General features: G+C 45.0%; 1 protein-coding gene across 1 annotated transcript in view; it reads left to right on the plus strand.

The window, feature by feature from the left end:
* The first annotated feature begins 1,216 nt into the window (after positions 1–1,216).
* The window catches only part of LOC121307236 (epsin-1-like), a 26,386-nt gene continuing 13,956 nt past the window's right edge, over positions 1,217–13,646 (plus strand). Inside the window, 4 exon segments of the mRNA XM_041239374.1 lie at positions 1,217–1,303; positions 8,321–8,865; positions 12,212–12,370; positions 12,781–13,015. Coding sequence (XP_041095308.1) covers positions 8,797–8,865; positions 12,212–12,370; positions 12,781–13,015 — 463 coding nt within the window. The 5' untranslated portion in view covers positions 1,217–1,303; positions 8,321–8,796.

The following is a 13,646-nucleotide window of genomic DNA, read 5'->3' on the forward strand; positions in this document are numbered from 1 at the left end:
GAGTTAACATGGGGAACCTCGTGGACGAGACGCCAAACAGTGGTTAGAGAAAGGGAACCTCCTTGTGCTCCGTCCTTTGACAAACGACCAGGACTCTGCAGCAGCCGCTGACTCACTGTGTGTGTGTGAGACACCCTGATCGAGTCACTGAGACCTCCTTGGGCTCCGTGTCCTTGAGGAACGAGACGCCAAACAAACTAGGTCTATTGGGAAGAGACTGCTCATAACCCCTGACGTCACTGTGTGTTGTGTGAGAGACCCTGAGCGAGTCACTGAACCTCCTTGTGCTGCGCCTTCGGACGAGACGCCAACAAAACTTGTCCTGCGGTTTGGAAGAGACTCTGCAGCACCCCCTGACTCACTGGGTGTGTTAGTGACCCTGAGCGATCACTGGGAACCTCCTGTTGTCCTTCCGCCACGATACCCTTGGATGAACTATTCGAAGCAGGAAGCCTGCTCCTGCTGGTTTTGTTTGCTCCCCAGGATACCTTCTCTGAACGTTCGGTCGGTGGACTGACCACTGATTGTGTGTGACCCTGAGCGAGTCACTGAACCTCCTTGTGCTCCGTCCTTCGGACGAGACGCCAAACAAACGAGGTCCTATTGGAAGAGACTCTGCAGCAGCCCCTGACTCACTGTGTGTGTGTGAGAGACCCTGAGCGAGTCACTGAACCTCCTTGTGCTCCGTCCTTCGGACGAGACGCCAAACAAACGAGGTCCTATTGGAAGAGACTCTGCAGCAGCCCCTGACTCACTGTGTGTGTGTGAGAGACCCTGAGCGAGTCACTGAACCTCCTTGTGCTCCGTCCTTCGGACGAGACGCCAAACAAACGAGGTCCTATTGGAAGAGACTCTGCAGCAGCCCCTGACTCACTGTGTGTGTGTGAGAGACCCTGAGCGAGTCACTGAACCTCCTTGTGCTCCGTCCTTCGGACGAGACGCCAAACAAACGAGGTCCTATTGGAAGAGACTCTGCAGCAGCCCCTGCCTCACTGTGTGTGTGTGAGAGACCCTGAGCGAGTCACTGAACCTCCTTGTGCTCCGTCCTTCGCCAAACAAACGAGGTCCTATTGGAAGAGACTCTGCACCAGCCCCTGAGCTGCTGCGTCCTTCGGACGAGACGCCCAACAAACGTGTGTGTGTGAGAGACCCTGAACGAGAGCTCCGTCCTTCGGACGAGACGCCAAACAAACGAGGTCCTATTGGAAGAGACTCTGCAGCAGCAGCTGTTGATGATGCAGAGTTCATCCTCCTAGTCTCTGCAAGTCCCTTGGGGGGAAAAGTGTCGTCTGAATGAATAAGGGTGAGACGATACACACACATCTGTTTCAGTGACTTAAATAACAAGCCATTTTTTTTAATTAACACACAGAGTCATTTCAACAAAAGCACATTTATTTACCAAACAAGAATATTCCACTTGCCTGAGTTTAAAGCAAATGATAATGATAATAATAATAATAATAATAATAATAATAATAATAATAATAATAATTAAAAAAACAGGAAGAAATGTTAATTTACTGAATTAAATACGATTCTCAGCTCCTGTTTTGAAATGAAACTCTTGCAGTTTTTTGTACGCGGTGCATGCCACGCTCAAACAGTTCATTGCTGTAAACACATTGTTTGCACGTTCTGTTTAACTTTGGAAAAGCACGCCATGCGCTAACGTTATAAATGACAACGTGTTTAAGTATTAGAACTGGAACAATGACCCGCGACTCCTGGAAGCCCAAGGGCAGGTTCACTTGCTGCCCAGCTGGTCTAATAACAACTACAACTCCCAGAATGCAATGTCTTCAGTTACTATGAAACTACAGAAGAAAAACCAACCCAGCAAACATCATCCAGTCTCTGGCTAGCCCTGCGCGTCACAGCCAATCACAGTAAAATAAGAATTGGAAGATGCACAGGCTGAAGCCTAATAGGGCTGTCAGTTAAACCTCCAAATATAGCAGTTGATTAATTGCCTGATATTGCTGTAGGTCAAGCTGATCGCTGCTCCAAAATTGTGTTTACCGTCACTGATTGGTCCTTTCTTTATTTTAACGTTATTGAATATCGTTAAATGTTCATTATGTAACAGTTCATTTTGAAATGATATGTCAGTTTTCTTCAACGTGCTCGGTGTATTTCCAGGCTGTATTTGTGTGCATTTTCAGAGTTGATGTCTTGGGAGTTAAAACACAGAATTGGAAAGCAGCAACGGTCATCGAAGTGCCTGTATAAATTAACAGTGTGTTTGCACCGAAGACAAGGAAGGAGGCAGAATGTGTGTTGCACTGCTGCATTTTGAAGTATTGCAATTTTAAGCACAGAGTCAGATCTCCTTGTAGCATGTGCGAGCATAGAATGTGTGATATACGGTACGTGTTTTTTTAATTTTATAACTAAGCTGTAAATTAGGAAAGGGCTTTTAAATATAGGTCTGCACTGAGGGATGTTCACGTGAAATAGCGAAGCGTCAAAAACAAGTAAAGAAATGCCTGAAAACCATCTGCTGTTTGCTATTTTTTTTTTTGCCTAAATCAGTGGTCCCCAACCTTTTTCAATGTGGGACCACCTCGCTGTGTGGATTTTTCAATGTGGGGACCACCTCGCTGTGTGGATTTTTCAATGTGGGACCACCTCGCTGTGTGGATTTTTCAATGTAGGGACCACCTCGCTGTGTGGATTTTTCAATGCGGGGACCACCTCGCTGTGTGGATTTTTCAATGTGGGACCACCTCGCTGTGTGGATTTTTCAATGTAGGGACCACCTCGCTGTGTGGATTTTTCAATGTGGGACCACCTCGCTGTGTGGATTTTTCAATGCGGGGACCACCTCGCTGTGTGGATTTTTCAATGCGGGGACCACCTCGCTGTGTGGATTTTTCAATGTAGGGAACCTCGCTGTGTGGATTTTTCAATGCGGGGACCACCTCGCTGTGTGGATTTTTCAATGTAGGGACCACCTCGCTGTGTGGATTTTTCAATGCGGGGACCACCTCGCTGTGTGGATTTTTCAATGTGGGGACCACCTCGCTGTGTGGATTTTTCAATGTGGGGACCACCTCGCTGTGTGGATTTTTCAATGCGGGGACCACCTCGCTGTGTGGATTTTTCAATGCGGGGACCACCTCGCTGTGTGGATTTTTCAATGTAGGGACCACCTCGCTGTGTGGATTTTTCAATGTAGGGACCACCTCGCTGTGTGGATTTTTCAATGTAGGGACCACCTCGCTGTGTGGATTTTTCCCACAGACCACTTGCCACTTATATTTTTCATTTAAACTACTTTTTTGGTGTCTATGTGTGAAGTGTTTATAGAACGTACCCAGGCAGGTCAGCAAGGAATGTTGTCGTTTTGTGAAAGTGCTAAATGACTGTTTCCTTATTTATTTTTTCACATTCTGAATGCGTTGTAGAGAAATGGTGTCTCATTGTTGTAGGGTTAAGAGTTTTGTTTGACAAAACCTCCTGATTGAATAATGCACTGGGGCTTGGGTCGTCCTGGGACAGTGACCTCGTGCAGCAGGTTAATCTGTCCGTTTCTAATGGAGTTTATTGCTCTCACTGAGTCACAAACCTTGCTCGATGTACATATAAAAACACAGGAATACAGAGACGAGGTGGGCGGGAAGCAATCTGAAAAATTAAAGGTTGGAGAGTGTACAGGTTGATAGTGCTGATGTTGGTTCAGTATGACTGTGTCATGAACAGACTGTACCAGAAGTGGTGTTAATAGAATTTCCTTTTGGCATGTAGTCTTGTGAGATATTAAACCTGGCTGAATAAACCCACATAACAACATGGAGCTGAAATCAGTCATTCACACTACGCTACAATTCACGAGTTAGGCAACAAATAGGTTTCACATTACCTTCTGTTACTATCTGCAGCTAACCTCTCTAAAAACGTATACAGAAATAATAGGGATATTCCTATATCCCTGGCAACACTGTAGCACATAGTCTGTGTTGAAAATTATAAGTACCGAACCTGTGGTTTTAAAGTTAGGAATATTCCAAAGTTATTTAGTTAGAAAGCTGTTTCAGTTAATGGTAGCTTTGAAGGCGATGCTTGGTATTGCATTAAAGGGAGCTGTAATAGATATTGATTTAAAAGAAAACAGACAAAGGGGAGAGACTGCATACAGCTCTTAATTTATATATTGTGTAGAATGGGTTTTTGCATGCACTGCGTAACTGAATGTTTGGAGTTGTTTGCAGACCAGAAGTGGTCTGCGGAGCACAGCTTGGGAACCGCTGGCCACAAGCAGTGGAACGCAAACTGTACAAGTGGCTCTTAATATGAAGGCACAGACAATTTCTGCAGTGCCTGATGCATGATCACGTTAATATTATTGTTGTCGGGGGTGAATTGTTGTGCACCCTTGTCGAACGTGAACATCAAGTCAATCCCAGAACACTTTGCTGCTTTAGACAGCTCTCCTTTCTTTCTTTCTTTTTAAATGATTTGGCGTTAGCATGGAGGCTGGAGCTCACACAGAGACACAGATGTGTCATTTCGCACCCAGTAAAAAGTGTGTAGTTCCCAGGGTCAAATTGATCTCCCTTTTAAAATATAGGAACAGCATTCCCAATGTTCCAGTCCAGTGGCATGGCTCCTTTATTTGTATTCATTATATAACATACTGGGTTAGAAATCTGTTCCCTAGTTTCCCCGAGGACTCCTGGACAGATTCCAGCAGGCGCTGTGTTTATTTGTAGTCCTGCCAGCTCCTGTAGTACTTCATTCTCTTCTATAACAAACTCTGGTAATGGTGTTTGTGTACAGTCTATTAGCTTTGGTATATTGTGTCAGTCCTCCATTGTAAATACTTCTATTAAGCATTGATTAAGATTTGGTAGCCTTTAGTCTGTAAATTACCACTGCTGTCGCGTAAACTACTGACTTCCTCTTTCGCTTTTAGCATTAACATGTTGGCTTAAGTTTCAAATCTGCCGTCACTTGTCTCTCTAATTCCCTTTTCACAGGCTTCTACAGGCTTCTCTGTACTCTACGCGTGAGGCTGCTTCCTTTTAGGATAAATGTATCCTGCATTTCTACCACTGCATCCCTAAATGGAATCCAGTTGTTTTCCGATTCGTTATCTGTTAGTGTTCTAACCCAGTCTGTGTTTAGAGGCTCCAGTTTCCTTCCTTTTGTAATCTGCTCTCCTGGAATCAAATTGTCTTTGATTTCTATACTGCCTTTTGATTTATTTGCCACAAACTTTATCATATTGTGGACTCTTATTCCTTGTGGTCATGTTACCTGAAAAGTGTTCTCTGAGGCGAGGTGTTCTCTCAGGTGAAGTGCAGGCTCTAGTTTCTCTGTGGGCAGGTAGACGCATTTTGGAAGATCTGGAGTCGTGCATCAGAAATGAGAAAGTTTATGTCCGAGTTTCTGAAGATTTGAAGCAAATGGATGTAACCCGCGGGAACAGTGTAGCATCTGCTACAAAATGCAGCGCCAGAAACGTACTGAGTGCTGCTCTCATTGTGTGACAGCTGCCTGGCCAGGCGATCGCATGGTTCACAGCAAGCAGCTGGAAAAAGGGGGTTGTTTGAAATAACTGTTGTGTTAAATGACATTGTCACAGATAATTATTCCACTTATCAAACACTTTTCAAAAGTGCCGTTGAGGTGGCGAATGTGAATGTTGGGATGTCTCTGCATTGGTTCTGTGAAGTGACTAATGGAATAGGCTATCGAGGCTCTAATTTCATCCTGTCAAGTTGATTGTAAATGGCTAGTATTGCTCAAGCACTAATGCTCTTTATTTTAATTTGTGTCGGGCCGTGTCTCGTTTAATTACCCCCTTAAACAGGTACCGTATCATTGTGTATGGAGGGAGAGAAGCGAGAGTCAGGCTTTCTTTTGCTGGTCGCGGTCCGATTTCAAGTTTGGCTTTATTTACTGCCTAAAGGAGGACTGATAAAATCAGTTCATGAGAATTATCTCCACACTTTACCTGATAAATACACAGACTCCTGTGGATGCGGATTTGAGTGTGAAAATCGAGGGAATTTAAGCAGTCGTTAGATCTGCTTTACTTCTCGTCGTTCAGGCTGTTTGGGGTCCGTTGTGTGCCGGTGGACGTTGCTGAAGAAAGCTGGGTGAGAGGGAAGCGGTTTTACTCCTGTGTGATGGATCACGTGCTGTTGGGTTCATCATGTGGAAGCGGGATTATAAATTAGTAGTTTTTCTAGGTCGGGGTTGAGCGGGCTCCTCTGTGATTTGTTTTTCTAGGTCGGGGTTGAGCGGGCTCCTCTGTGATTTGTTTTTCTAGGTCGGGGTTGAGCGGGCTCCTCTGTGATTTGTTTTTCTAGGTCGGGGTTGAGCGGACTCCTCTGTGATTTGTCTTTCTAGGTCGGGGTTGAGCGGGCTCCTCTGTGATTTGTTTTTCTAGGTCGGGGTTGAGCGGGCTCCTCTGTGATTTGTCTTTCTAGGTCGGGGTTGAGCGGGCTCCTCTGTGATTTGTTTTTCTAGGTCGGGGTTGAGCGGGCTCCTCTGTGATTTGTTTTTCTAGGTCGGGGTTGAGCGGGCTCCTCTGTGATTTGTTTTTCTAGGTCGGGGTTGAGCGGGCTCCTCTGTGATTTGTCTTTCTAGGTCGGGGTTGAGCGGGCTCCTCTGTGATTTGTCTTTCTAGGTCGGGGTTGAGCGGGCTCCTCTGTGATTTGTTTTTCTAGGTCGGGGTTGAGCGGGCTCCTCTGTGATTTGTTTTTCTAGGTCGGGGTTGAGCGGGCCCCTCTGTGATTTGTTTTTCTAGGTCGGGGTTGAGCGGGCCCCTCTGTGATTTGTCTTTCTAGGTCGGGGTTGAGCGGGCTCCTCTGTGATTTGTCTTTCTAGGTCGGGGTTGAGCGGGCTCCTCTGTGATTTGTCTTTCTAGGTCGGGGTTGAGCGGACTCCTCTGTGAGGCTATAGGATCATTACTAGTGACCGGTGTGTTAAGAGTTGAGTTTGTGACAAATGTACTTCGCTCACACACTCAAAAACACAACATTTTACTACATTTCTCAGCCATGATCTTTATTATATTAATATAAAGATTCTAAAATTACTTACAAAAATATAGTAAAACGAAGCTGTACCACACACACAACCACGGCCCTTGTTTGCGCTCACGAGCGTCAATCAAAGTAAAAAAAACAACTGTCCTTAAACGGGATGTCTCTGGCAAATAATATTTTTAAAACCACCTTTTTCCTCTTCAACAGAACTAATTAAACTTTATTAAGAGGATGTAATCAGTAAAATGTGTTGATTAGAAAGAGATTCCTAAATATTTACAAAATATAGCGATACGAGATACAGCTGTACCGTTTGTCTTCGTTTTTGAACTAATTAATAACAATAATTAATAACAGCTGTCTTTCATTGCGTGTGACGTCAGTAGCTCGGCTCTGCTGTGGAAAAACAACCCCAGGCTGTCCTTGACCGCACCGCGAGGGCTCGGTACGGACCTGGGAGGTGTTCCTGTACGCGGAGAAGACCTTGCAAAAGGCGCTTTACACTCGGAGCTTGCTCGTAGCTAAATCAAAAAAGCGTGAACTGGCAGGTCAGATCAAATGCGCTCCTTCTCGAATTATACAAAAGGAGTGCTGACCATCTTTAAAATCCATTCTCTCACCTCTTATTAGCTTTATTAACAGGATCACCGGTCCCTCCCTTTAAAGGAGCGCTGACCATCTTTAAAATCCATTCTCTCACCTCTTATTAGCTTTATTAACAGGATCACTGCCCCCTCCCTTTAAAGGAGCGCTGACCATCTTTAAAATCCATTCTCTCACCTCTTATTAGCTTTATTAACAAGATCACCGGCCCCTCCTTTTAAAGGAGCGCTGACCATCTTTAAAATCCATTCTCTCACCTCTTATTAGCTTTATTAACAGGATCACTGGACCCTCCCTTTACAGGAGCGCTGACCATCTTTAAAATCCATTCTCTCACCTCTTATTAGCTTTATTAACAGGATCACTGGCCCCTCCTTTTAAAGGAGCGCTGACCATCTTTAAAATCCATTCTCTCACCTCTTATTATCTTTATTAACAGGATCACTGGCCCCTCCCTTTACAGGAGCGCTGACCATCTTTAAAATCCATTCTCTCACCTCTTATTCACAAATGATACAGACCTTTATTAAGATACATCATGTAAAGAAAGCATCACGATTTATCGATACACAGTGAATCAGTTCAGCCTTAGGTGTGACTACAGCTCCCAGCATGCCTCTGCTCCTGCAGCAATGGTGAGGGATGCTGAGAGCTGTAGTTCTTTATGCTTTGGTCTTGTATCACAGACGATACAAACCTCTCTCTCTCTCTCTCAGGTCTCTCTGACTCGATGTCTCCAGGGTGCTGCTCGGACAACGTGAGAAAAGGAAAGAGCGAAAGAGCCCTCCGATAAATCGGGTGCGAGTCACAAAACAGGCTGACCGCTGTGGAGAGAACGACAGAGTGAAGAAAAAAACAAGAGCGCCCCGCAGTACAGGTGCAACGAGAGGGAGCGAGAGAGGGAATACAGAGAGACGAGAAACCGAGAGGGGGGGGGAAGGAAACTAAAACGCAACGGAGAAGAGATCTTCAGAAAGGACCAACACTAACCATAGATGCTAAGTGAAAAAGAAAGGATTTTAATATATTTATTTAGAGAGAGAGACAAGCAGACACACACACACACAGAGAGAGAGACAGAGACAGCAAGACAGTCACATATACAGTGACAGAGACACACAGACACAGCCACCCCCTCTGTCACTCCTCTGTGTGTGTGACCCCCCCCTCTCACCCCCCGCTCCTCGTTGCCATGTCGACCTCCTCGCTGCGACGGCAGGTCAAGAACATCGTCCACAACTACTCTGAGGCAGAGATCAAGGTGAGGACTGGGAATACTGGGATTGCACTGGGAGTAGTGGTGTTGAACTGTCATTCACAGTCTCCCAGTGGCAGAGGGTACAAGAATCCCTGCTGCACCCCCTAGTGGTGTTTTCTGAAACTGCACCCTCCGCGTTTCTATTAGGAGCCTTTTCAGAAGCACCACCCCACCCCACCCCGCCTCACACTATACAGGCAGTGTGATTGTATTAATCCTGTGATTCTGTGAGGCAGTGTGATTGTATTAATCCTGTGATTCTGTGAGGCAGTGTGATTGTATTAATCCTGTAAGGCAGTGTGATTGTATTAATCCTGTGATTCTGTGAGGCAGTGTGATTGTATTAATCCTGTGATTCTGTGAGGCAGTGTGATTGTATTAATCCTGTAAGGCAGTGTGATTGTATTAATCCTGTGATTCTGTGAGGCAGTGTGATTGTATTAATCCTGTAAGGCAGTGTGATTGTATTAATCCTGTGAGGCAGTGTGATTGTATTAATCCTGTGAGGCAGTGTGATTGTATTAATCCTGTGATTCTGTGAGGCAGTGTGATTGTATTAATCCTGTAAGGCAGTGTGATTGTATTAATCCTGTAAGGCAGTGTGATTGTATTAATCCTGTAAGGCAGTGTGATTATATTAATCCTGTGAGGCAGTGTGATTGTATTAATCCTGTGATTCTGTGAGGCAGTGTGATTGTATTAATCCTGTGATTCTGTGAGGTAGTGTGATTGTATTAATCCTGTGATTCTGTGAGGCAGTGTGATTGTATTAATCCTGTGATTCTGTGAGGCAGTGTGATTGTATTAATCCTGTGATTCTGTGAGGCAGTGTGATTGTATTAATCCTGTGATTCTGTGAGGCAGTGTGATTGTATTAATCCTGTGATTCTGTGAGGCAGTGTGATTGTATTAATCCTGTGATTCTGTGAGGCAGTGTGATTGTATTAATCCTGTGATTCTGTGAGGCAGTGTGATTGTATTAATCCTGTGATTCTGTGAGGCAGTGTGATTGTATTAATCCTGTGATTCTGTGAGGCAGTGTGATTGTATTAATCCTGTGATTCTGTGAGGCAGTGTGATTGTATTAATCCTGTGATTCTGTGAGGCAGTGTGATTGTATTAATCCTGTGATTCTGTGAGGCAGTGTGATTGTATTAATCCCTGTGAGGCAGTGTGATTGTATTAATCCTGTGATTCTGTAAGGCAGTGTGATTGTATTAATCCTGTGAGGCAGTGTGATTGTATTAATCCTGTGATTCTGTGAGGCAGTGTGATTGTATTAATCCTGTAAGGCAGTGTGATTGTATTAATCCTGTGATTCTGTGAGGCAGTGTGATTGTATTAATCCTGTAAGGCAGTGTGATTGTATTAATCCTGTGATTCTGTGAGGCAGTGTGATTGTATTAATCCTGTAAGGCAGTGTGATTGTATTAATCCTGTGAGGCAGTGTGATTGTATTAATCCTGTGATTCTGTGAGGCAGTGTGATTGTATTAATCCTGTGATTTTGTGAGGCAGTGTGATTGTATTAATCCTGTAAGGCAGTGTGATTGTATTAATCCTGTGATTCTGTGAGGCAGTGTGATTGTATTAATCCTGTAAGGCAGTGTGATTGTATTAATCCTGTGATTCTGTAAGGCAGTGTGATTGTATTAATCCTGTGAGGCAGTGTGATTGTATTAATCCTGTGAGGCAGTGTGATTGTATTAATCCTGTGATTCTGTGAGGCAGTGTGATTGTATTAATCCTGTAAGGCAGTGTGATTGTATTAATCCTGTAAGGCAGTGTGATTGTATTACTCCTGTAAGGCAGTGTGATTGTATTACTCCTGTAAGGCAGTGTGATTGTATTAATCCTGTGAGGCAGTGTGATTGTATTAATCCTGTGATTCTGTGAGGCAGTGTGATTGTATTAATCCTGTAAGGCAGTGTGATTGTATTAATCCTGTGATTCTGTGAGGCAGTGTGATTGTATTAATCCTGTAAGGCAGTGTGATTGTATTAATCCTGTAAGGCAGTGTGATTGTATTAATCCTGTGAGGCAGTGTGATTGTATTAATCCTGTGAGGCAGTGTGATTGTATTAATCCTGTGATTCTGTAAGGCAGTGTGATTGTATTAATCCTGTGAGGCAGTGTGATTGTATTAATCCTGTGATTCTGTGAGGCAGTGTGATTGTATTAATCCTGTGATTCTGTAAGGCAGTGTGATTGTATTAATCCTGTGATTCTGTGAGGCAGTGTGATTGTATTAATCCTGTGATTCTGTGAGGCAGTGTGATTGTATTAATCCTGTGATTCTGTGAGGCAGTGTGATTGTATTACTGTGATTCTGTGAGGCAGTGTGATTGTATTAATCCTGTGATTCTGTGAGGCAGTGTGATTGTATTAATCCTGTAAGGCAGTGTGATTGTATTAATCCTGTGATTCTGTAAGGCAGTGTGATTGTATTAATCCTGTGATTCTGTGAGGCAGTGTGATTGTATTAATCCTGTGATTCTGTGAGGCAGTGTGATTGTATTAATCCTGTGATTCTGTGAGGCAGTGTGATTGTATTAATCCTGTGATTCTGTGAGGCAGTGTGATTGTATTAATCCTGTGATTCTGTGAGGCAGTGTGATTGTATTAATCCTGTGATTCTGTGAGGCAGTGTGATTGTATTAATCCTGTGATTCTGTGAGGCAGTGTGATTGTATTAATCCTGTGATTCTGTGAGGCAGTGTGATTGTATTAATCCTGTGATTCTGTGAGGCAGTGTGATTGTATTAATCCTGTGATTCTGTGAGGCAGTGTGATTGTATTAATCCTGTGATTCTGTGAGGCAGTGTGATTGTATTAATCCTGTGATTCTGTGAGGCAGTGTGATTGTATTAATCCTGTGATTCTGTGAGGCAGTGTGATTGTATTAATCCCTGTGAGGCAGTGTGATTGTATTAATCCTGTGATTCTGTGAGGCAGTGTGATTGTATTAATCCTGTGATTCTGTGAGGCAGTGTGATTGTATTAATCCTGTGATTCTGTGAGGCAGTGTGATTGTATTAATCCTGTGATTCTGTGAGGCAGTGTGATTGTATTAATCCTGTGATTCTGTGAGGCAGTGTGATTGTATTAATCCTGTGATTCTGTGAGGCAGTGTGATTGTATTAATCCTGTGATTCTGTGAGGCAGTGTGATTGTATTAATCCTGTGATTCTGTGAGGCAGTGTGAGTCTCTCTGCCCCGTCTCCAGTGACACATCCAACCCATGAGGGTTTGGAAACGAACCCGGCGTGGCTCAGTTCTACAGTTGTAAATAAACTGCCCCTCTCTCTTCCTCTCTCCCCTCTTCTCCGCTCTCTCCTCCCTCCTCCAAGGTCCGTGAAGCCACCTCTAATGACCCATGGGGCCCATCCAGCTCTCTCATGTCCGAGATCGCTGACCTCACCTACAACGTGGTGGCTTTCTCCGAGATCATGAGCATGGTGTGGAAGAGACTGAACGACCATGGCAAGAACTGGAGGCACGTGTACAAGGTGAGAGGCTGGCTGCTCCAGCGCTTGGAGAAAGGGGCTTCATACCAGGAGGTTCAAATCCCAACAGCCACTGACTCGTTGTGTGAGACCCTGAGCGAGTCACTGAACCTCCTTGTGCTCCGTCCTTCGGACGAGACGCCAAACAAACGAGGTCCTATTGGAAGAGACTCTGCAGCAGCCCCTGACTCACTGTGTGTGTGTGAGAGACCCTGAGCGAGTCACTGAACCTCCTTGTGCTCCGTCCTTCGGACGAGACGCCAAACAGGGGGAACGTGTGTTATATTCTGTATAGAGGGAGGGAGGCGTTGAACTGTCTGTATTGGGATTGGGGGGGGTTCTGTTAACTTGTCAATGTTAGTATTGATCAGTATGTGTTCTAGTGACTCTTCTCTTTGGTTTTCTTCTCCCAGGCGATGACTCTGATGGAGTACCTCATTAAGACCGGCTCGGAGCGCGTGGCCCAGCAGTGCAGGGAGAACATCTATGCGGTGCAGACGCTGAAGGACTTCCAGTACATCGACCGGGACGGGAAGGACCAGGGTGTGAACGTGCGTGAGAAAGCAAAGCAGCTCGTCACGTTGCTGAAGGACGAGGAGAGGCTGAAGGAGGAGAGAGTGCACGCCCTGAAGACCAAGGAGAAGATGGGTAAGAGAGAGGAGAGGAGAGGAGGCAGTGCTGCCACCACCATGCTTCACAGTAGGGTTGGTGTTCTTTGGGTGATGCGGTGCGTTGGGTTTGCGCCAAAAATAACGCTTTGCATTTAAGCCAAAAAGTTCCATTTTAGTTTCATCAGAACACAAAACTTTTTGCCACATGGCTGCAGAATCTTCTGAGTGTTTTTTTGCATACTTCAAATGGGACTCAAGGGGGGCTTTCTTGAGTAATGGCTTCCTTTTTGCCACCCCACCATACAGGCCTGATTTGTGGAGTGTTTGGGATATTGTTGTCACCTGCACACTTTGACCAGTCTTGGCCATAAAAGCCTGTAGCTCTTACATAAGAACATAAGAAAGTTTGCAAACGAGAGGAGGCCATTCGGCCCATCTTGCTCGTTTGGTTGTTAGCAGCTTATTGATCCCAGAATCTCATCAAGCAGCTTCTTGAAGGATCCCAGGGTGTCGGCTTCAACAGCATTACTGGGGAGTTGAGAACATTACTGGCACGTCGCGAACCGCGTTCAGACGATAACGTCTGGCATTGTGACTCCGCCCCCTTCCTGGCTGGCTGGCTGGCTTCTGACTGACCCTGGACTGCCAGACCATCCCGTACGAGGCGC

The sequence above is a fragment of the Polyodon spathula genome, chromosome 54, assembly GCF_017654505.1.
Source record: "Polyodon spathula isolate WHYD16114869_AA chromosome 54, ASM1765450v1, whole genome shotgun sequence".
NCBI classification, from domain to species: Eukaryota; Metazoa; Chordata; class Actinopteri; order Acipenseriformes; family Polyodontidae; genus Polyodon; species Polyodon spathula.